The 25,782-nt window shown below is 37.9% G+C and overlaps 1 protein-coding gene across 4 annotated transcripts; it reads right to left on the bottom strand.

The window, feature by feature from the left end:
• LOC128524464 (centromere protein J-like) lies at positions 1 to 4,720 on the bottom strand. Of its 4 annotated transcripts, XR_008360525.1 has the most exons (6): positions 4,343 to 4,720; positions 1,358 to 1,472; positions 1,164 to 1,267; positions 933 to 1,064; positions 765 to 855; positions 1 to 110 (listed from the first exon to the last, which is right to left on the bottom strand). XR_008360525.1 is itself a non-coding variant. In XM_053497041.1 (4 exons), the coding sequence occupies exons 1-4, from the start codon at positions 4,673 to 4,675 to the stop codon at positions 97 to 99; spliced, it is 603 nt and encodes a 200-aa protein (XP_053353016.1). In that variant the 5' UTR covers positions 4,676 to 4,720; the 3' UTR covers positions 61 to 96. The 4 variants fall into 4 exon arrangements, 2 of the variants coding, with proteins under 2 accessions (XP_053353016.1, XP_053353017.1); XR_008360524.1 differs by lacking the exon at positions 1 to 110 and having other exon boundaries at positions 380 to 855; XM_053497041.1 differs by lacking the exons at positions 765 to 855; positions 933 to 1,064 and having other exon boundaries at positions 61 to 110; positions 1,127 to 1,267.
• Positions 4,721 to 25,782: the final 21,062 nt, after the last annotated feature.

Below are 25,782 nucleotides of genomic sequence, written 5' to 3'. Positions count from 1 at the left end.
GTGTCTGAACATGTTGCCCTGGCTCTGACTGAGCCTTTAATGATTCTGGCCAAGCCTTCCCCTCGCCTGAGAAACGGCCTCTTCACTTTTGCTGCATTAGTAGGAGCATCCTGCAAAGCAGAATGTAAAGGCATTTTTACAGACTTTATAACTTAAATGTAAACAACACAGGGAAACATTTTGGTTCAACTTCCTCTTACGCTAAATCCGTTACTGTTTATGGACAAAAGTATGTGGACATCCTACCATCAAACACAAAAGTGCTTTCTAGAAATACCTTTTGAAAACCATGGATTTCAAACTTTTAGCTAGTCCTCTATGCTGGGAAAACAGCATTCATTAGTTACACTGTTAGGATTTGTGCCTATTCAGCCCCAAAAGCTGATGTTTGGGGAAAAAATGCCCTGAGTGGAATCAGAGACCAAGAGATGCTTAGCGGGGTTAAGATCAGGTCTCTGTGCACATCTGTCACTCATGTTGCTCCACACCAACCAGTGACGAACATTATTATGGATGTTGCTCTGTGAACAGAGGCACTGTGATCCTGGAACAGGTTTGGGGCACTTATTTTATGTGAAGGGGAAATAAGCATGACGCATATAAAGATGTATTGTACATAATTATGCGTTTCTACCTGTTATAAGTGTGATGGTCATGTGTACACATAGTTCTTGGAAACAGAAACTGAAAGTTATTCTTGTCGGATTAGGCAAAAAAGTTACTCTGGCATATTCTGCTGACAGGAAGCCTAATTTATGTCTTACAGATATCTTGTTCATCTTCTCATTCTCCAGCTTGAGCTGCTCTTCCAACATTTCTTTCAACGTCTTTCCACTTACACCTAACATGATCTTCCTGGAGAGACAATACCACGTCACAATCACACTTGTATGTCGCTATTTTTATATTTTGTCCACACTGATAATACCTACCGGTCATGTGGATTTGTTTTACTGTCTTGTCTGCTCAAGCTTTTGTGCTTCTGTTCGAGTAATAAATTGATTGTGATGTTTTTCTTTGTCCCCAGTACACTAAAATGAGCAGGTCAGTGGTAGATCACTGGACTGAAAAACACATCAAGTATTTTTAAGCAGAAAACACACTGAGAAAGTAATTAATGCTTTACCAATCGTCCTTTCCACTTTTTTGGGTTGCTGATGTACCTGCTGAACTGGTGAAACTCTGGTCCTTGTGTGTGAAAATGTGGATCCTGACTGACCAGGCTGCTCAGTAGTTTTGAGACATGACTCTCTTATATTGTTATACCCTGTTAAAAAACACAAAAGTTACAAACACATGAAATACAAAGGTCAGAGGTGTATTAAATTGAACATTGAAGTGAGGCAGTGTATTATACCTGTGGCAGCCGGCACCATTCCCACTAGCTTTGACTGCTCACGCTGCAGTTTTTGCAGCTGCTCCTGTTTGAGGGCTTTTAGTTGCTCTTGCATGCGCTGCTGCAGCTGCTTCATCTAGAAGAACATTGGATGCATATTTCAGTCTTACAATACATGTCTAATTGGGACAAACTGACCATTTTGATTCATACAAATTCACATTTCATACAAACTTAAATAATTCTTTTGACTGTGTAAAGCTGCTTTGCGGCAATGAAAATTGCTAAAAGCGCTATACAAATAAAATTGAATTGAATTAATTAAAAAATAATAATCCCTCCATTTTGTAAGTGACCTTGCAAAGTGCTAGTAAGAAAAACTTTTATTATTATTATTAATTTGTGGATTTTGCACAATTCTCTCCATAATTTAGTTGTAGCCTATTCCCACTCACCCACCTACCAATCAGAGAACACAAAGAACAAGCTTTCTCTGAGACATCAGCTGATTGCATCTTTTCTAATCTTTTTCCTTGGTCCTGTAAAGGTGCTTAGTGACAATGACAACTGTTATATAGCAAGTGCTATACAAATAACATTGAATTGAATTAATAGCTGCTAACAAAATGTTGGGGACATTAGGCCAACATACTCAAGGGAAAGGGGTATCTGCTCCTTCCACTTGCTCAAGCACACAGACACTCTCGATTGGCTAGTGTTATGATGATTATGAAAAGAGTGTGGGTGCATGGTCAATCGATTACTGGCTACAGCTGGCTGTCACATCACCCAACTGAACTCTGAACCTGCCTAGAACAAATGACAAAATCTAAGTCTAAGTATCTGATGGTGACAACATACATTAAATATTTGGTCTTGACATCTTTTTTTTTAATCATATCTCACCTTTTTCTTCTTAGTAATATCAGATAGTCCAGTGGGAATATATGAGGGCAAAAAAATTAATTTTGCTATTTTTCCTTGACTACAAAGAAAGATTAGCGTGTCTTTCTGCATGACTGTGTATGTGATAAATAAAATTTTAATTTGATTGTATTTGACAGGTAAAAATCAGCTCGCCGACCGTAACAGTAGGCAGCATCAACAACTTTTATGTCATACAGTGACAGGCATTCGTTGCCAAAGTAACATTAGGTAGAATCATCAGCAGCGAAAACGAGTACAGTCAGACTGCAGAGCATCTACAGCGACAGGCGCTCACGCCAATCAGAAGTAAGGGTCGCCGAAACATTGGAGCAGTGTGATGAACGGCAGCAAGTTGACCGCACACACTGTTCCTTCTCCATTCCACGTAATTCCTTTTCTTCCGTTCGTCCACTATTAACTGCTGTCTTCCTATACCTGCTATATGAAATATATATTTATTTGTATGTGGAAGCCAGTTTGTTCCTCCATAACTTGCTAGATACTTATTTATTGCTCTTGAAATTCATAAATTTTGCTAAATATTAGCCCAAATGTAATATAATTGGGCCGAATGTTCTAATGTGTATTTGATTAAGGGGTCCCTCAATCAGGCTTTTTGGGACAGGTCACGGATCCCTTATCATAGAAATAAGATCAATACTGATCACAATTGTGTGGGTGATTGTGATCTATCTAAAGTGTTTTTTTTTATTGTGTAGTATTGTTTATTAGTTTTCTATTTATATCTGTTAAAATAACTATTCTAAACCAATAGAAACTTATTTAAAAACTGAAACCAATAGAATAGCCTATGCTTGAATGAGAAAAAATTACATCAAGGCACTCTCACACATGCCGAAATGCTTATCTAAAATGCGACTGTCCCGCTATACGCCCTCGTTATAACATGCAGCACAAGGAAAAGGCTGCATCAATTATAAACAAATGAAAACTCTGCACCGAACGTTCGGTCACTTTGCCTTTGGTGAGCTAATTATGGCTACTCATTAGTAAGCATCGAAGGCAGGCATTTGTTTATAAAGATCAGAATTTTTGCATTTTTAAGAGACAGTCTATTCCTCTTGTCATCCAGAATGTGTGCAGTCGCGCTGAACAGTTGCTTACCGCCAGCCTGCCTGAATCGAGCAGTAAGGTAAACTTGGGCTGCCTTTATTTCTCTCTTCATTATTATTTTTGTGATAACAGTTTTTGATGGGTTCACACGATTAAGCTGCTGCCTTTGCAGATAACTTTTCATACTCAAATTATTCTTAAGCTAGCAAATTACGTGTGTTCTGTTAAAGCTTTATGATGTAACCCCACATGGTTTTGCTTCAGGAAAAAGTCTGACATGGTAATACAGTGGAACCTCGGATTACGAGCATAATTCGTTCCAAAGGTGGGCTCATATTCCAAAACACTCGTAAACCAAATTTAATTTTCCCATAAGAAATAAAGGAAACTCTTTAAAATAAAACATTATTTGTTCTACAGCCCAAAAAAATAAATACATAAAAATAGTTAACATAAAATATAAAGTAAAAATAAAACAAATGAACCTGCACTTTACCTTTTTTAAAAAGTAAAAAGAACTCACACAGGCTGAGGGAGAGAGAGGGGTACACACGCGCTTACAAACACAAAATTGAATGTTTTACACACACACGTGGTCACAGTGTTCTAGTAAACAGTACACGCGTGCACGGATGTTGATTATACCAGTAAGAGACGAGCACTAAGAACCAGCAGGGGAGATGAATACCCACAATTCCGCAGCTCGGCGTCAAATCAAGAAGCGCATGCGTGATACATGATACTCGGTGCTCGTAAACCAAGACTTGTTCGTTTTCCAAGTCAAAATGTATTAAAAATCTTTGCTCGTCTTGCGGAACACTCGTAAACTGCGTTACTCATAATCCGAGGTTTCACTGTATTTCCAGGCTGGTGGAACACAGAATGGTGACGTGGATGTGCACTCATGTATTTTGAGTCATCACAATAATATTGTTTCATGTGCTCAGCCAATTGAGAGACAACTGACCTGTATAAATGAAGAGACTATATTTCACATTGACTTACTTCTCGGAGCCGATCAATGAGCGGTTGGGGGTTTCTTGCAGCAAGGTGTCTGATGTCCACTTCAGTAGTGGGGGGTTCGGAGAAGGGATCAGTGCTGGACGATGAAGGACAGGGGCCGTCCACACTCAGGCAGTGACTGCTGCGGGACACAGGTAAAAGGGAAAACGAGTCACTGAAGGAGTCCTCTAAAGACATTTTGACACCTGGAGAGCTGCAGCTGCCCCTGACAGAGCCCGCTTCTCCTGGGGAACCGCTGAGAAACACCCCGGCCCGGGAGCTGCTCGCCGTCCAGCGCCGCAGAAAATGAGACTGAGGTCCAGCTGGAAAGGACATAACCCTGAAACACACACACACAGAGTCTCACAAACTGATTTATTATCGTTTTTTTCTGGTTAATTGGATAAAATCATTTTGGTGTGTACAGTGTACATGTCAGTGTGCTAACGCCATTGAAACCAACCAGGGACGTGCACAGACATTTTGAGGGGCAGGGGCTCAAGTGAAATAAAGGGCACTTCTCATAATTACGTTTTTTTTTTTTTTTTTAATAAAAAAATTTTTTATATATTAACGCAACACTGACTTCCTTTTTAAAAAAAATTATTAAAAAAGTTAATTTTATCTTCCTCAAACCCATGCAATTGTACTTGCATGACCCTGCACTGCAAGCATGATTAAAATTAATTGTTTAAATACTTTTTGTTTTACAAGCAAAAAACCTTTTAAACTTCACACAACCAAGCATCAGAATACTGCCTTAATGTTTTAATCAAGTACATTAATATTATTATTGCTATGCATGTACACATACACAATAACTGATGGTGACTGACATGGACTTAGTTTCACATTTAAGGGAGGACTGTATCACCATCATCAAATAAAACCTTCAAAATCCACATTTAGATGGAGTTTGTTTTAAACCTACTACACTCTAAAAAATATTCTGTGGCTTAGTAAATAGAGAAATATTTAACTTTATTAACTTAACAAAATCTCCGAAAATCTTACTTGATTGTTTGAATTAAACCTACCAAAATAATTGAGAAAAATTCAATAAAAGCCAATGTCATGTATGTATTTGTGGTTGTATGGACTACTATTTTATAAAGGTTTAGAGGAACTTAAAAGTTAAATTACTCATAAATAAAAAGTTAATTTATAAATGTTATTTTTAATGTTTAATGTTAACTTATTTCTACTCAGTTTTATTGATTAATGTACCAGATGCAGTTACTCAGATTTACTACAAATTTTTAGAGTGTATCTATTCTCCATCTGTTTGCATCTGTAGATTTCTTCTAAATTCACAAATTTATGCTATGATATATGCTTATTAGTAACTTTATTAAGCTTATTACTAACTTATTGTAGCGTTTTTCACTGCTACGAAGGAACTTTGAGAGACGAGTGAGCTTCCTTGCTGCCCAATGCAAATAGCTGGGAGTAGTTTATTCAGCACTGCCCGAAAATCACATAAACAGCACATTCACCTGATATTTAGATATACTATTCTTCAATAAATATATTTGTTTGACAGGGAAGCTGTGCGCAAACAGGAATATATATTATTTTTAAAAAAAAGCACTTTCTCTCCAGGAATAAAAAGGGCAGGTGCTCAAGCCCCCTTTTGATCTCTATGTGTGCACGCGCCTGTAACCAACGCTAGCTGGCTAACAAACCGCTAAGTCGTTAAAACACACCCTCCAGTAGCAACAACCCAAACACACAACTTTTCGCTCCTTAGCACTACTACACAAACTTTTCTGGTAACACGACTCTTTATTCAGCCCAAGCCTCTAAGTTAACACTCAGGTTTATCGCGTACTGTACCTTGAGCAGTGTTGCCAGATCTTGCGAGATAAATAAGCAACCAGGCCTGTGAAAACAAGCCCAAAACAAGCGACTTTTTCTACGGAGTCCCCCTAGGTTCAGGGAAGAGAAAAATAAATAAACTGTGTGCAGTTTTACAATCCGTGGGGACGGATTTTAAACTGTGGATACAGATTCAATACAGTAGTTTATTTATTTTTCTCCCCCCTGACCTTCAGGACAATGACCACAAGAGGGAGTTAAACCACGTTTTAACATTATTCAACATTAGAAAACTTCATTAGAAAACATTTGAAAAACATTAGAAAAATGTGCACACACAAATAAATCTCATACTGAATTCACAAATTCTTTATTTATTATTGCAGGGACTGCAGAAGATCCCATTTTTAAATAACTATAACCCAAAAACAGAAGACTCATAACACTTCAGCCTCATATATATGAAGAATAACAGGTGGCTACCTTCAGCTCGGCTCTCTGTCTCGATTCGTTCTGTTTGGAGACCGCAAACCCAATGTCCGTAAGCCTCATTGAGGAGAACGGTGCTGCATTTTTTTTATGTTTGTCTGTGCTTGCATGTTGTACGAGGTCCGCGTGGTGTGCACGTATTTCACACTTACATACTCTGCACAGTGCTTTTGAGTCATCCCCCGCGACGGGTTGAATCCATTCTTTTACTCCTTTCTCTTTCCCCCAGTCTTTGTTATATCTCTTGCCGTATTTCGCCCACTTTGTCCCGGGCATTTGTTCCTCCAAAAAAACTATCTTACAATCCAGTCAGTCACCATCAGTCACAACTCGCGCGCATTCATTTAAACGTCACTCACTCACTGACGTTTTCCTAACCAAAAAAAAACAGATTGCCCTGCCCTGCCTATGATTGGCTAGTACTCGTTGCCATGTGGGTCAGAGCCAATTAGAAGCAGGATGTGGGTGGGAAAAAACTGCTGTCTCCTGTGTGTATGGGGAAAGGGGAGGGACAGAGGGAACAGTCTACAAACTCCTACGTTTAAATCGTTTATATCTGTCTATGGTTTAAATAACATATAGAAAATATCTGCTTGACAACTTATTATGGAGCTGGGATCAAGCCCAAATAAGCAACTACACTTTAGAAACAAGCCCAAAAAAACGCGACCCGCGACTATCAATATTTGTAAGCGACTTTACAAAAAACCAAGCCCAAAGTCGCTTATAATAAGCGGACTTGGCAACACTGACCTTGAGATGGTTTAGCCGCTCCTGGATTTTCTTCTTCTTCTTCTTCTTTTGGAGTTTTACGGCGGCTTGCATCCGTACTTGTTGCACTACTGCCACCTTCTGGTTAATTTTCCTGTGATGTTTCTTCACTCTATTTCCAGATTATTTCTTTCATCGCTTATATTCTATCCATCAAACCAGTTGCAACTAAGAAGTTACAGATATTTTTCTTTCCTCGCCCAATCATCCCACTTTTCAATACCTCTTTTATCTCTGTCCCAACCAATCCACCTTTTCTTAGTTCTTCCATCATTTTCCTCCTTTGTTCTTTATATCTTCTGCAATTTATAAGTACATGTTCTATGGTTTCAAGAGTCTGACAAACCTCACAAAAACCTGTGGGATGCTTCCCTATAATGTATAGTGTACTATTCAGGTTGCTGTGTCCAATTCTTAATCTTGTCATTATTGTTTCCTCTCTTCCAGTCCCTCCCCAGTTCCTCTCAACTTTATTTTGAATGCCATATAAATGTCTCCCTTTAATTTCTCTATCCCACTTCTGTTGCCATTCTCTCACAGCTTCTTTCCAAACTATGCATTTCCCTTCCGCCTTTGACATTTTTATATTTACTTCAATTCTATCTTTTTTAATTGCTTGCTTGGCTAATTTATCCACCCTCTCGTTTCCCAATACACCTATGTGGGCTGGCGTCCAAATAAGCTGAATCTCTTTACCTTTTTCTTTTATTCTCATATATGTTATCAATATTGTATATACCAAATCCTGACGGCTATTGGATACCCCTGATCTGAGACTGATCAGAGCAGACAATGAATCACTTCCAATTAAGTATTTGCTTTTTTTTTTCCTCCTTTCCAATCCATTCTAATGCCATCACGATAGCATACAGTTTAACTGTATACACACTCAGATTATTCGATGTTCGTTTGCTTTCTTCATTTCCCTGGTTACTTATAACAATTGCAGATCCAGTCCTTCCAGTTTCAGGTTCTTTTGATCAGTCTGTGTAAATCTGAATATGGTCTCTATACTTTTGTTCCACATATCTATAAAATTCATTTACTAGGTCTATATTATTATTTATTGACTTGATTTGACGCAATTTAAAATCAACTTTCATGGTTTCCATTTTCCACACTGGATAGTCAGGCCATATCACAGTTGGACAGAATTTTTCTTCACTCACCCCCAAATCTCTAGCTGACTCATCTCCTACCCACCCAAAACTATTCTTTTGTACTTTTTTTGTACACCTGAAGCGCACATACTGGAGATGTTTTTACGGCACCTAAGCATAATCTCAAAGCTCTAGCCTGTATTTTATCAAGCCTTGTAAGTACAGTTTTGGCTGCTGATCCGTACACCATACTCCCATAGTCAATTCTTGATCTTATTAAACTTACATATATATATTTCAGTGATTGATAGTCTGCACCCCATTCCAGTCCTGTTAAACACCTCATTGTGTTTATTACTTTTTTGCATTTATGCTCCACCTTCCTTATATGTTCTGCCCAAGTTAGCCTTGGATCAAAATGTACTCCCAGAAAGCAAAATTTATTAACCTTCTCCAGACTATTTGCATATAATTTTAAATTAATCCCCTCATAAATGTTCTTTAACAGAGAATTTAAAGCCCCATTTTATTCCCCACCTCTCAACCTGCTGGATACTTTCTTGCATTTTCTTAACTATATACTCCACATTTCTTCCTCTTTTCCATATTGCCCCATCATCCGCAAACAAAGATCTCCCCATGTCCCCTTGTACATTTTCATATATATCATTTATCATAATTGAAAATAACGTGGGACTTATTACACTCCCTTGAGGGGTTCCATTCTCTGCCACATGTTTGCTAGACATTACTTCTCCTATCCTAACCTGTATTGTTCTGCCTTTCAGAAAATCCCTAATCCATTTAAAAATTCTTCCTTTAATTCCCATTTTATATAATTTAATCATCAACCCCTCTCTCCATAGCATGTCATATGCTTTTTCCACATCGAAAAATACAGCTACAAATGTCTCTTTATTTATTTGAGCTTTCCGTATCTCATCTTCCAAGCATAACAGCTCCTGGATGTATAAAGCTCTCAGCAGCTTTATACATCCAAAAACCGCCATCACAAAAACGAAGCCCGCGCGAGACCGGAAACCCAATACGACTTCCGCTATGTATTCTGGGGAATGTAGTTAAACCTGAAGCTCAGCCTCTCTTCCTCAGCAAAGTCCTGGCAGAAATATTTTACAGACTTTTTGACAGAAAGACCTGCCTTTTTTTTTTCTTTTTTTTTTTAAATGATGAAGTTTTAGACTTCTATAATAGACTGCTATAATAAAAATTATTACTGTGCACTGATAAAGTCTTGTTGTCATTTTATTTATCCCTCAGGTTTGTTGACTGGTTGCTTTACATCTCAGGGTTCCCTCATGTCTATGTTTCCTTCTGGCTGGGAGTCTGGTTCCTCTCAAGGTTTCTACCTATTTCCACCTCAGAGAGCTTCCCTTTCCACCGTTGCCCTCGGCCTGCCTGACAATTCTGATTTATACATTATATATTTTCTCACACATTTCATACTCACTCACTCACTCACTCACTTACTCACCCTATGACCAAAGCTAACAGACTAAACAGTAAGATAAACTGGAGAGGGGATGCGTGATGGCTTGGAGATTAGCATGTTTGCCTCACACTGTAAAGTTTCTGAGGTACTGGGTCTGTCCGCTGTGCTTTGATAAGCTTACTGATGCCTGGGGAGACACAGTCAAACACGCAAACGTCTGTCAGAAAGGTCTCTATTAATTAACAGCATATGTGTTTGGCCAAATGCTTGGTATGACGTACATCTGTTACTACAAAGAACATAAACCATTTTAAAATGTCCTCGTAAATTCCTAAAGAATAAAGACTGAAAATTGTACAGATGTGCATCCGGATACAAACCACAAAATGTTAGTTCAAGGGAGGGGAACAGTAAGAGAGAGGAAGAGTTAGCACATTAATATCAGATTCAAGAGGACACAGGAAGGTGGTAGCATGGAAGATTTAACATGTCCACAAGGAAGAGGGAAAAAGAGTAGAAGTAACTTATTTTAAATTAGTTCGCACTGTCAACTTGGACCTCCAGAGTCTGGGTTCTGGTGCCCTGCGATGGATTGGCTCCCCGTCCAAGGATGATGGATTGGCTCCCCTGCCTCAGGCCCTATGTCTCCTGGGATGGGCTTCAGGCTCCCTGATCCTACACACATCTTTAATGTTGGGGATTTAAACCATGCCTAATCTTTTAATTTGGGGTATGTGTGAGTGGAGATTGAATGGTATACTTTTTTGGGGTACCTTCAGGTATTTTTAAATGTTTCCAACTTGCCTAAAGTAAATATGGTGCCTATATTCTGCAATGGGTTTACACCCAACTTTCTGCCCCTAGATTTCCTTGGACATGCTTCAGGCCTCCTATTATTTGTCCAAAAGAAGGACAAATAATAAATGAATGAAATAGTAAAATTAATAAAATACAAGTGAATATTATTTAAAGTTTATTTATAGTTTTACATATGACTCTTATGTGGCTCTTATAATGATCATTTAAGAATTATCTTTAATCTATCTAAAATTTACTTCAATCTATATAGATTACTTCAATTTGAATTTAAAGTAAATTTACTTTAATCCATATAAAAATACCAGTGGTTCCACTGGTATTTAATTCATTTTCTAACTCTTTTTAGACATGACTCAAGTGCAAAAAAATGATAACATTTTGGATATTTTATCTTATCTGACCTAAAAACCTCCATAAGCCTTACTGTCTTCTTTTAGAGGCAAGGTGTAGGGTCAGCTATGGTACTGAAGGTGGCACCATATCACAGGCTGTGCTCTTGAGGTTTCATGCACATGCGTGTCTTTTCCTATGGACTCTACGTGTGTAGATGTCTCTGCCCTTCTTTCTCTCACACATTCACACTCTTCCTTGCACTCCTTTCCCTTTTTGCTTTGCAATTAGCTATGCGAGACTGCAATACCAGTATTTAAGGTACAGCAGGGTGCTTTTTGCTCCGCTTTCCTCTTCCCTTTGCATCCCATCCTCCTCTCTCATCTATTTCTCCTGGTCTCGACTGGAGGATGGCGATGGTCTGGGTGAACACTAAGAAGGGGGTTGTGCAAGAGCTGTTGCGTAGACTGAGCTATTTCACTCATAACATTGGTAAGGATGTCTATGTGGGAGTTAACATCACATTTTCTTGTGTTGTGCTGTAATTCTTTCTTTCTTTTTTATGACGTACATTCTGTCTCTGTTAGGTATTCATCCACCCTCTGTTTATGAATTTAAGGGCATAGTTGTTGTTTTAAAAATTGACAAAGAAACATATATGTATTTGTTATATAATTACAAATTTGATGTGTGTTTAAAATAAATAAATAATTAATAAAATGTTCCTGGAAAAAGAAACATGCCCCTTGAGTTTATTCCATTTCCATGTGGTCTGTGTTTTGTGGCTACAGACAAATAATGTTAACTGATAAGTGTTTTTTTTATCTATATATATACAGTGGAACCTCGGATTACGAGTAACGCGGTTTACGAGTGTTCCGGAAGACGAGCAAAGATTTTTTATAAATTTTGACTTAAAAAACGAGCGTTGTCGTGGTTTACGAGCTCCGAGTATCATGTATAACGCATGTGCTTCTTGTTTTGACACCGAGCGTCACGTCATCACAACTGTTTTTCTCTCTCTTGCGCTGCGGGTGTTCATTTCCCCTGCTGGGACTTAGTGCTCGTCTCTTACTGGTATAATCAACATCTGTGCACGCGTGTACTGTTTACTATAACACTGTGACTACGTGTGTGTGAAACATATTTTATTATGTGTTCGGAAGCACGTGTGTACAGCGCGTGTACTGTTTCTTATAACACACGTGTGTGCGCGCGAGTAAGGCAAAAGAAATTCTCAATACAGAGGTTAAAAATCTATTTTCTTCCTCATCGCGGTGTGCGTGTGCGTGCGCGTGTGTGCGTGCGCGAGCGTAATTAGACACTGTGCCGGCTGTGTGTGTGTGAAACCCCATGTTCACAAACGCACACACAAAAATGAAGACAAAAGACACACACTCTGCTCTCCGGAGAAACTCCGTCGCAAATCTTTTCAGAGGTGAGGTGCTGGGTCATTTGTTTGTTTGTTTTACTTTACAGCAGTGATTCTGTTAGTTTGCGCTCACACGAGTGTCTTTAGCGATGTTTATTGCTTTTAAACGGTGTAGCGGGAGAGAGACGTTGATTTATGACCCCTGTTTACGGAAGTGTAGTCCAGTGCGGGAGATGCATTGTGGGTAATGCAGTCCGCTGTGTGTAAACGCGGATGTAAAATTTAGGTCAGGATATAGACCGTTTATAGAGAGTTTTGTTCTTCAGTAGTTTTTTTAGTTGGATTTAAGTGCAGGATCCACCCGAAAGTTTGTACTATAACCTGACAATGCAGAAAATAAAAGAACGGGCATCAAGCAGTTTGTCCATCTCATTATTACACGAGCATGGATTAACGAGCTGTTACACTTTCGCGAGCAACATTAAAACTTTCATCTGTCCTCATCCTCCTGGACCTGTCAGCTGCATTTGACACGGTGAACCACAAGATTCTATTATCTATTCTTACAAGCCTTGGAATTTGTGGAACAGCGTGGCAATGGTTTGCTTCTTACCTAAAAGATAGGTCATATGAGGTAACATGGAGGGGATCTACATCTGCCCCACGTAGACTCTCTACTGGTGTCCCGCAGGGCTCAGTACTTGGTCCTCTTCTGTTCTCCCTCTATACCCGGTCTCTTGGTAAGGTCATATCATCGCATGGATTCTCATACCACTGTTATGCAGACGACACCTAACTTGTTCTCTCCTTTCCTCCCTCTGACACTCAGGTTTTCACCCGGATCTCAGCATGTCTGGCAGACATCTCATTTTGGATGGCTGCTCATCAGCTGAAGCTCAATCTCAGTAAAACCGAACTGTTGTTTATCCCTTGTGACTCATCTCCAGGTCAAGACCTTGTGATATCCATTGACAACAACCAAATCACTCCTTCAGCCACCGCCCGCAATCTTGGGGTAACCGTGGACAATCATTTGTCATTTTCCCCACACATCGCTAACCTTACTCGCTCTTGTCGATTTCTTCTTTACAATATCAGAAGAATTCGCCCATTTCTTTCTTCACAGGCTACTCAGGTGCTTGTTCAGTCCCTTGTTATTTCAAGACTGGGCTACTGCAACTCACTCCTGGCAGGTCTGCCTCTGTCCACAATTCGTCCTCTGCAACTGATCCAGAATGCAGCAGCACGTCTCGTTTTTAACCTCCCCAAGTTTTCCCACACCACCCCACTCCTGCGCTCCCTGCACTGGCTTCCCGCATCAAATTAAAAACACTGATGCTTGCCTACAAAGCTAAAAATGGCCCAGCACCCACTTACCTCTCTGCGCTAATTACACCACGCACTGCACCACGTTCCCTCCGATCCTCCAGCACTGCTCGCCTCATCCCACCATCTCTCAGGGATCGAGGGCGGCATTCATCCAGGCTCTTTTCTGTTCTGGCACCTAGGTAGTGGAATGAACTTCCTCTAGATGTCCGTACATCAGAGACTTTGATTATCTTTAAACGACGACTCAAGACGCACTTATTTTTCCAGTACTTGGACTAACCCCCCCGAAAAAAAAAAAAAAAAAAAACTCTTCCCAGATGTGTTGGACTAATGGCACTTAGTTATTAACCTAGTTAACCCAGTGTAAGTATGTATTCAATGATGTAAACATTAAAGCACTTTTTGTAAGTCGCTCTGGATAAGAGCGTCTGCCAAATGCCTAAATTTAAATGTAAATGTAAATAAAGCGGAGAAGCTTTAATAATTTAGACCAGAACAACAGTCTTTCCGTTAATGTGTGTGTGTGTGTTTAAACGAGAGAAAAAAGTTTTAATGTGTAAGATGAGGAAAGAGAGACAGGAGGGGCTGAAAGCAAGAGTCTCCACTTACTCTAGCCTCACACACACACACACGCGCACACACACACAGCGCCTGCATGCCCAAAGGGAAACGCTTATCTGCCGGGATTTATTTTTAACTTTTTTAAAAGGTAATGTGCAGGTTAATCTGTTTTATTTTTACTTCTATTTGTTTTATTTTTTACTTTTATTTTGTTTTATTTTGTATTAATTATTTTTATGTATTTATTTTTTTGGGCTGTAAAATGAATAATTTAAATTTCCATTATTTCCCATGGGAAAATTACATTTGGTTTACGAGTGTTTTGGAATACGAGCCCACTTCCAGAACGAATTATGCTCGTAATCTGAGGTTCCACTGTATATATATTCTCTTCATGTGTGCCTTTGTGTGTGTGTGTGTATGTGTGTGTGTGTGTTTTCACAGAGAGAGTAGCTAATCAAGCCCACTGTGAGATTACAGCTAGTGTCAGAATTAAATGATGTCACACTTATATTTAGATACAGGTCATTAGGGACATTTTGTTATACCTGTAGTATTTGGAGATACAGAACTGCTTTTAATAAACTTCCAAAAACAGCGTAAGTATGAATTTGGGAAAAGAATTTGGGGTCATGCAAGATGTCTAATAACAGATTGGAAAAAATCTAGAAGTGACTGAATCTACAGGTGCTATTTAGAAGTCTATATAATGTCTTTCTTTCCACACTGTCAACGTAAATGGGTTGCTGTGGTATTTACTATACTACAGCTATACTACTATACTATACTACTATACTGACAAATTTTGCCTCCTACATTTCTTTTTTTTAAATCTCCTAAAAGTTGTTGGATGGATGGTTTTACATATGCTCCAAAAATGTAAATTTATAGTTTTACTGTCTTGCTTCAAACAATAATAATTTAAAATGCAAATTATTCATATTAACACAAAAAAAAATGGTGTAAAAATTGTTCCTTGAGTATTTTTTTAGTAAAAGCTTAAAAAGCAAACAATCTGTAGTGTCAGTAACCAATTCATTTTGAAATATCTTAACAATCTAAGAATAATATAATTGTTTTAGATTTATGTCTTTTCATGTGAAATCTAAATTGGCCAAGTTTCATCTAAATGACAATTAAGATTTGAATTAAACACTACATAAAAGGGAATGAAATTATATTTAGCAAATGTCTTTCTTTTTATCTAATAAAAATATAAATGTGTATGCGTATTTATAGAAGCATTAAATATTAGGAAAAAATGGTGTTATATGATCCTATCTGAAAATTCACTTCATTACTTAGGTAAGACAATTTTTAACAACAATACCATGTTTTGACTGAACGCATTAAAAAAAAGTGAAATTATATATAAGAATGCAAAACGAAAGTATATTCACTAGTGCTCTCTGCACTGTGAGTGCATCTGTAAGTGCAAAACTATGTAAGAAAAACCAAAATAAAAACAACCAACAACAAAAACACAGTAACATTAACTTAACATGGAAAGGGTAAGTCTGTATTGTACTGCACATCAAATGTTTCTTGTTGAATAGACATGGTACAGTATATGAATATCACAAGGAAGTTACTTATTAGAGTGAGAAGTACTAATTTCTCCTGAATAGCTTCCTTCAGGTATTTGTATACTCATATAAATGAAATGCAAAGTTGACAGAGTAGTGCTTATTTTAAAACATTGAAAGTAATAGTTCGGCCTTTTTTTTCTCCATGTAATTTCATCACATCTTTGGAATATAGGTCCCTTTATTATTGCACATAACTCAGAGTTACATACAGTATACTGTACATACAATATAATTATTTCTCCAGTTTTCTTTACAGAGTTGTTACAATCTCACCCACCTAAAAAAATCTTAAACAAAAAAGTTTTATTTTCAAGTATGGCCCAACTGCCCAACTGAAAAAAAACTACTCTTTTTCTTAAAAAAGCCACGCTTAATGTAGTTAAATATCATTCACCTTGCAGGCAACAGAGGACTCAGAGATGACAAATTGCATCTTTACAAAGTCTTTTCAGTTCTTTTTCAGCTTAAGTTCAGCATGGTAAATAATGTAGAAGCTGTGATTGAAAAGTCTTCTTATTGTTACCCCCTGGCCATAAGCCCTTTCTAGCTGCTATGACTGAAGAGGGTTCCTGCAAACAAGGGCTTAAAAACAAGCACTAGAAACACCAAACAAACCCTGCTGTACAACAGCGTCTACTGTTAAAGTGAAACAGAAGTGTACATACATAGGAAAATGTCAGTCTGCAGGAATTAATGAAACCAGCCAGTGGTCATGACTTCAATCCCACATAGAAAAGCTAACAATGATGACGAAATAAAATGAAAAGTGTTAAAAGCGGCGAATCAAATGGCGCAGCTACAGTATGTACAGTAGAAGAGTTTCCTCCTATGACGTTAACACAGGGTCTGGGTGAGTGTTATTAAAATGCATTTACATTATTTCTACACCACTTTAAATGTAGTACTGGTGCATAGTTAAAGTATAAAAACATGCACAAAGAAGGTGAAAAATGATCACTATATCAGAAAATATTGATGTGCCCATTGCTTAAAAAAAACTAATGATGCCATTTCTACATCTAAGCAATTTGTCACAGTTTTTTTTATTACCCTATATACCATGGTCACATTTTATTTTTCTTGTTAGTTTTCTTTCTCTCTCTTCCTTTTATCCTTCTATGTTTGTCCTCTGTTTTTATCATTATAAAATCCCAAATCATCAGTTTGACCAAAAATGAATTAGACCCGAATTTCATCAAATGAATAATTTTTTGGCATTTTTTAATTAAATGCAGTCAATCAACTAAGGGTGTCTGAGGTGGTTTCTTTTTTGTTTTTTATTACACAGCTAATAATAAGTTTATATTTTTATAGTGGTGCATTAAAAAACACTATACAGTAAGTCACAATTTTATCTAAAACCATGATAAGATGAAAAAACTGCTTTTAATATGCAGTTCAGAGGATATTTCTTTTTCTCAGAAGAGATATATTCTTTATAATTGCTGTATTCTTTAAAAGATAAACCAGACAGAAGAGTCTCATATAATAAGTGCTCATATGGTTCAGTAACAGATAAGAAACACCCATGATATCAAAGAAATATAGTTATTATATCTAATAACTTATATCTACTATACTTATAATCACATATTTAAACCATATGATTTGTATCACACCATATTTGATAATTTGCAACAAATTACAAAAAACAAACTAAAAAAATCATTTTGTCACTTCGAACCAAGGTTAAGCGCTAGCTTGGTTAATGTTTGATCCAAATATTATTAGCATGTCTTTATTTCACTTGAGCCCCTGCCCCTCAAAATGTCTGTGCACGTGCACTATATAACAGTTGTCATTGTCACTAAGCACCTTTACACGATCAAGGAAAAACATTAGAAAAGATGCAATCAGCTGATATCTCAGAGAAAGCTTGATCTTTGCGTTCTCTGATTGGTAGGTGGGTGAGTGGGAATAGGCTACAACTAAATTATGGAGAGAATTGTGCAAAATCCACAAATTAATAATAAAAGTTTTTCTTACTAGCCCTTTGCAAGGTCTCTTACAAAATGGAGGGATTATTATTTTTTAATTCGACATGTATTGTAAGACTGAAATATGCATCCAATGTTCTTCTAGATGAAGCAGCTGCAGCAGCGCATGCAAGAGCAACTAAAAGCCCTTCTACAGGAGCACTCGGTGGAATTGAGACTGCGATTGAGCGCTTCAAGAAAGAAAATGCAGTGCTGAATCGACTCAAGCAGGACAACCAGGAGCTTCAAGAAAAATTGCGGTATGGGATAGTCCAAATTCACAGTGTGTGCTTTACTCTTTATTAGTTTGCGTCTTCATTGATTTGGTTATATGGTAAACATATTTAGCAATAAAACAATTGGCTGAGGTGTATGCAGGCCTAAAAATGCATATGTAAACTGCTCAGAAACACGGAGGAATGCACTGAAGAAAAAATGGTTATAACTAACTTTTTCATGAATGTGTCAAGTTTGGGAAAAAAACAATTATCACTATGTTTCTTGTATAAATGCTACATTTCTGGCATTTTTTCATCATCTGGCTTTTTCATGGGGAACATTGAACTTGGTTTCTGCACCCCACTGTTGTGTTTATCTAAGTGTCTGTAGGTTCTCAGTCAGCTCAAACCATTCCCCATTGACCTCACTCATCAACAGGGTGTTTCTGTCACTCCCTGGAAGTTTTGTTTAATCGCAACATTCTATGTATAATCTAGAGATGCCTGTGAATGAAGATCTCAGAAGATCTGCAGTACTAGAAGTGCCACAGTCAGTTTTTGCTTGAGGATTTCCCCAATTCTGATGATTATGAATGTTACTGTACCTGGAGCAGCTGACCTGTATCTGCAAGTTATTTTGCTGCCACACATTTGGCTAATTAAATAATTGCAAGAATAAGTAAGTGTTCAGGTGTTGTTCTCTGAACTCTCTCCAATGTTAAATTATAGTTTACCACTTTAATTACCTCACCAATTGAGTGTGAACATATCAGATAAGGAAAATACAACATTGTCCTTGGCTCTGGACCTGTAGGACTGGAATTGAGTACAAACAATGACTTCACCAGCAGTTATGGAAAAATGTCAAGTGTTCATCCATTCTTATGTATGAGTAAAGCTTTGATTTATATTTAAGGTATATTTGAGGATTGGCCTGTTTTAGTTTCCTGTCATTTTTGTCACATTCTTTTCATATAGGAAGGAGCGAGCAGAATTTGAAAAGACCATGACAGATGAACTCGCCAAATGGGAGGAGTTCAACGTGAAAAGAAGTGGGTTGAAAAACATGCAGCAGCTGCAAGGGCAAGATCTGACAAACAGGAACGAGATGAGATACAGGTTTCCATCTTTACAACCTCTTTCATTTCATACAGAGCACAAGTCATCCTACTCTTGAGTTTACATGTGTGAAATGCAAATCACAATGATGCGTGTGTGTGTGTGTCAGTCTCTAAAACAGCAGCTAAAAACTCTCCAGGAGGATTTAAGAAAACGAGAGGCTTGGTGGACCAGTACACACCGACTTTTCAGTATACGACAGCGTGTACCAGTTCCCACTAATATCCAACAACTTCGCACAGCCATTGAAGAGGATTGGACCAACATTCCACAGGCCACAATTGACAATCTGATAAACTCTATGCGAAGATGTGTTGCACTGCATGAGGCAAATGGTGGTCACACCAGATACTGACCGTCCCTAGACCCCCAATAAAGCAAAAAACTGCACATTCCAGGGTGGCCTTTTATTGTGGGCAGTATAAGGTACACCTGTGCACTACTCATGATGTCAGATCAGCATCTTGATGTGGCACACCTGTGAGGTGGGATGGATTATCTCAGCAAAGCAGAAGTGCTCACTATCACACATTTAGACTGATTTGTGAACAATGTTTGAGAGAAATGGTAATATTGTGTATCTGGAATGAATTTTAGATCTTTAAGTCCATCTCATGAAAAATCGGAGCTGAAACAAAGGTGTTGCGTTTATATTTTTGTTGAGTGTATAATAATTAAAAAAAATTATAATTTTTTAATGAAGTTCTTTCATTTTTGTGAAGCTGCTTTGAGACAATGACCATTGTTAAAAGCGCTATATAAATAAACTTGAATTGAATTGAACACACGCATACCGTATCACACACACTGCACTACATACCACATCACAGACCACACACACTGCACCCCAGACCACATTAACCTCCACACACACCACATTACATGCGACATGCCACCCTACAGCACACCACTTTACACATCCATACACCACCACACCATGTGGCCAGTGTGTTACTTGCACTCTCTTACTTTCTCTCTCTCTCTCTCTCTCTCGCTCTCTCTGGTGTGTTAGATGTTGATAAGTGTGCACAGTCTCCAAGTCCGTGTGGGTATCAGTGCCGAAACGTACCTGTGGTTTCCGGTGTTTGTGTCCCCCAGGGACTGTCCTTTTGGTGGACGGCCAGTCGTGTGCTGGACTCGAGAGAGAAAGTGTGTTTAGTAATCGAACTTGGGTTCGAGCTGGACTTCAGCCCCAGTTGGTGTCCACAAGGGGTCAAACTCTAAGACTGCCACAATACACACAGCAGGGGGCACCGTGGAGCAACTTACACACCTGCCCTCCTGGTTATACAAGCAAAGCCAGTAGCTGTGTGGGTGAGTCCTACATAATAGAAATAGAACAAAGAGGGAGCATGGACTTGTTGCATGATTTTTTTCATGTATGTATTAACGTTCTGTAATTCTGCTCCTCCTTCTGCTTAGACATTGATGAGTGTGTGATTAGAAAGCCAACACAAGTGTCAGAACTCAGTGGGAAGTTTTCTGTGTTTTTGCCCTTCAGGGTGTCAGCTGATGTCCAACGGTCAAACATGAAGAGGTACTCCATTCAGGTCACATGACCATGCAAAGTTCAATATATTTACACATTCATTTGGTAAATTACATTTACCAAACCAAATGTGCTTTAACACGAGGGGGAGTTATCAGTGTTTGGACACTCCATGTCCTGCCAGCTATCACAGAGGAGGTCCAGGGTAAAAACAATATATATATATATATATATATATATATATTATTTTAACAGTTAATAACGTGTGTGAGGTGCAAAGAAAGTAAAATAAACTTCATCTGACCTTGCCTCAAATTTAACCATGTTTAAATTAATGGTGACGAGCAGTGTGTTAGTAACATATTAGAAAACATTTACAAATCATAACCACTATAACCTGATGAAACAGATTAAATCTTTATCTAGAGTCCATAAGTCAACAAATTAATCAAAACCTGATTGGTCCTCTTCTCATCCACAGACTGTGCTACAAGCCATGTTCTCATGGGTGTGCTGCAGGATCGTCTCTCCTCCTTCAGTATAACTCATCACACATCTGACTGTCAGCATTTTCCAAGTCTGGTGTTCTTCATGAGAGAACATTGCCATAAGATATGCAGGTTAGGCTAATTGGTGTTACCAAATTGCCTGGAGTGTGTGAATGAGTATGTGTGTGTGCCCTGTGATGGATTGGCACCCTGTCCGGGGTGTAGCCCGCCTCGTGCCCCAAGCCTCCTGGGATAGGCTCCAGGTCCCCACGACCCATGCAGGATAAAGCGGTATAGAAGATGAGTAAGTGAGTTCTTAACCCAGTGTTAGTAGACATGGTAGTAGCTACACCCACTGCTGACATGGTTGTGTAAGAAATGAGAAGCTCCTCACTGCATCAGTTAGGATTAAATAACTTGTACCAGCTGAACTGTATTAATTACAGCAGTACTTATTCAACGGAAGACTCTTATTCATTAGCTTACTTACATCCAGGTGAGTTGTTTTTGGTGTATTTTTGATCCTGCAGATTAATATTTCTGTTCGACTGCAAAACCTCCACTTGAATATAAAAGATTGACAGTTGACAAAATAATTTTCAGATTTATTGTTTTTTATTTTCCAGTTTCTGTGGCGTCCAGTCTGAATTTGTACTTTATTATGAATGGAGCTGTTTATCACAAAACTAATAACTGCGAGAGACAAACAGTTTTCCCCCTCACTTTTAATCAAATACAGAAATAATGATGGACTCGGTTTCTCACATAAAACATTAAAATAAAATGTTGCATTATTTAGTCTCTGTCCTTTTTTTTTTTTTAACAAATCTGGTGATCTACATGGAACTCTGATCTTCAAGCACATATCTGAGTGATTTCTCTGTCATGAATTCAGTTCCAGCTTCTGTGATCACCTTATTGTTATTGTCGCAGGTGAGATTACTGACTTAGTGTAAAAAAAAAAGAGAAAGAAAGAAAAGATTGTGATTCATGTGGGAACTGATTCATTCTGTCACTCGAATCATTTAGCTATTCTGTGTTATGGGAATTCACCAATTCCCTCATTTCTACACGCTGCCTTTGCACTATGTAATATACAATATATTTTTATATAACTATTTATGGTTTGAATATGGTTCTTTTTATTTATGTTTTAAATAACTAACAATAACCGAATCATAGAAATGACGACTCGGAGGAATCGGTTCACTGCAAAGACTCGTTCGAGAAGAGTCACTCGGGGGCGTGGTCATAACGGAATCTGCGCGCGCTCGTATAATCCTGTCAGAGCAGAAGATGGCAGACGTTGAAGAGCATTCGGTGAGTTTCAGCCGGTAAAAAAATAAACATAAGAGTGTTTGTGTAGACTTTAATGATTAAATTTAAAAAAGACTTCAAATGACTAAAATGGTGTGTTTCTTACAAAGATAATGGTTTATAATTACCTCAGCAAGAGCACGAGGCGTTAGCTAATGATTTATTATTACCTCAGGAAGAGCACGAGACGTTAACTCTGAGGCTACATACCTATCTAGCTAATCTAAACTAGACTGGGTGAATGTGTGTGTTTTAATATTTAAGTACAGTGAAACCTTGGATTTCGAACATAATTTGTTCTGGTGTTCTATCAATTCATCATACTCAACTCATTATTTCCTACCCAGGTTTTCTGCGCATGCGCATTAAAAAGTCATGATTAGCTATCTTAGCATCCTGTCCATAAATTCATTCTACTTCTGCAAGTGACGAATTTGTTGAATTATTTCATAGTTTTGTGGTTTTAGTTGACATTATATTTGATTCACATGCCTTTATTTAACCCTTAAAAACTTGCATTTTTTTTCTGGTAACCGAAAAAAGTGTAGTACATCATTTGAATCTGTAAAGGGTCTACTTATATTCATGTAAACTCACAACATCCACAAAACAATGTCCTTTTGTAAAATAAAGAAAATATACAGGGTGCGCTTTCAGCCTTCTCGGTCTCCGCGAAAATCTTTTTAAAACACGTCAATAAAATGAACTGAAACTCCACGAATAACCGCCAAGACCGACATGAGAAATATAGCTATAGAAAGATTAGTGTATACTTTTAAATAAAACTATTTAAATGACAAGTAAATATTTTGATTTCATGTAATCCATGTAAAACCAAGGAGAGACACAGAATTTCAGTCGCACTGAAAGGTGGGACACGCCCACACGTCAATCACACGGAAAACAGTCACAGGGTAATCTACATACGAGGCCACGCCCCCCGGACACCGGCTTAAAAATACACACGGACAGGCTTGAAAACACAGAGTTTACACACAGATTCAGTGAGTTTTCTGAACGTTTGGAAGATTGCACTTCGGAATGTCCTGCACAACCAGCAAGAATTGACCTTTTCCTCAGAAGAAGACTGTTTGACTCCTACCACGAGCATTTTGAAGAGAGAACAGATCCAGCAGAGGTCATTCAAGCAAACTGCTGTGACAATGTGTAAGTCATTAAGTCTTATATAACTCTTATTCTGATCATATTAAACTAAAATGAGTATTTTTTCCTTACTTCCGCTACAGTAGCTCTTGTCAGCTTGTGTGACACATTGGCTCTTAATGCAATTTACACAGTTTAGTGTAGCACGTAGATAACACTGCTAACATGTTGGCTTATGTAGCAAATTTTCCCAGTGGCTTATGGAGTGTACAGATGTTTATAAATGTTCTATTGTATTTCACCTCGTTTTGGTTAGCTTTAGATTATGGTTGCTATATATGGCTCTGTTTTGATTAGCTTATAACATTGCTATCGGTAATGTTATTAAACAAAAACAAGCTAGCTCCAGTTGGCTAAAACACTGCCTTATGTAGCTCAGAGATGTTTATGAATATTTCTGTATGTATGTGTATTTACAAATACCTACCTTGGTGTAAATGTTTAGAATGTGTTAAATATGTGTGTAAAGCATGTCCACTGGATGGTGTTTGCTAATGTCTCAGGTGTAAATGTTTGATATGCACTACATGGTCTATGGCCCATCAACAGATATTTGTCCAGTCTATCGTCCATCAACAGACACGAAGGGGCACAAAATGTATACACACTTTCACAATTGTTATCTATGGCCTTTTTTAAAACTTAAATTGATTTATGGCAGCAGTGTGTAGTATTATCTTTTCTCTAAAAATGTCAGGTGTATCACCATCATTGATGCTGTCACGTGACCTACAGAAGACAGGTGTATATTTTTCATGTTGAAGTCTGGATAAATTTTTTTGGGCCTCTCTGTATATATTGTTCATCCGAACCTGTTAATTGCACATCCATTTACTCTGAACAGAATATACTAATTTTTATTTATTTATTTGTTTTTAGGAATGTGTTTGCATCACCCTTGCCTTCACCAGCACCTCACATCAGGACACACAAGCACAGGTCAGATGGACCTCTTGTATTTGTGAAGTGGATGGACACACAAGAAGTATCTCTGTTCCACCATCCATTCTGCTTATACAGTAGACATGGTGAAGATGAGGGTGAAATTACAAGGTACATGGACTACAAAGACATTTCCACGTCTTGCACCTGTGACTGTGTACAACCAGCACATGAGGGGCGTTGATCTCTCTGATCAGCTATTAGAGTACTACACTGTATAGCACAAAACAATGAAGTGGTACAAAAAGATTTTTCTACACTTCTTGGACATCAATGCTTACCCTGCATGTATGTTTTTGCACAGTTTTTTTTTTAATTTTACCTTGCACTGTTTTACCCTGAATGTCTCTCTCTTTTTTTTTTATTATTTTTTATTTTGTCCTGCTTCTGATGCAGTTTTACCCTGCATGTATGTTTTTGCACATTTTATATTCTACACTGTTTTTGGTTTGCACCATTTTTCCCCTGAATGTTGTTTGCACATTTTTATTTTTATTTTCCCATTTATTTTGAACTGTTCCTGGAATTTTTGCAAGTGAATCTTAAGGTATTCTAAATAAACCACAAAGAAAGAAATATGTTTCTGTCTCCAAACTATTTTCTTGTAGCACTTTCCTCGGTCCCAGACCTGACTGAAAGGGGTAATTATACAGTTTCTTATGCAAGTTTGTGTCTTCTGTGGTGTGAATTACAGCATTATTCACGATCGCCTCCTCGCATACGGCCTTTCTAAACAAAAAGTGTCTTAGAAAATTTAAATGAGTGTATTGTTTTCTGTAAATGAGTGAGCAAGATGATTGTCACATCATTTTAAAATAAAACCTCTATACTACAAGATCCAGGGCACAAAAGTCTTGTACATAAATGTCATGAATGTGTTTTGTGGTCTTATATACTTTGCTTCTATCATTATTATTGTAGCATGGAGACTGCGCCATTGTGGTCATTTTCAAAGTTTTTCTCAGGTTCAGTGACAAAGCAGATTTTTTTTTTTTAAACATATTTATTGCACTGTTTGTTGTTTACAGTCAAGCCATCAACATACAATAAAATTTAAACATGACTGTTATTGTGAAAATATATATAAAATAAGTAATGTTTT

The sequence above is a fragment of the Clarias gariepinus genome, chromosome 5 (assembly GCF_024256425.1).
Source record: "Clarias gariepinus isolate MV-2021 ecotype Netherlands chromosome 5, CGAR_prim_01v2, whole genome shotgun sequence".
Taxonomy (NCBI): Eukaryota; Metazoa; Chordata; class Actinopteri; order Siluriformes; family Clariidae; genus Clarias; species Clarias gariepinus.
This window is presented reverse-complemented; position numbering and strand designations above follow the sequence as displayed.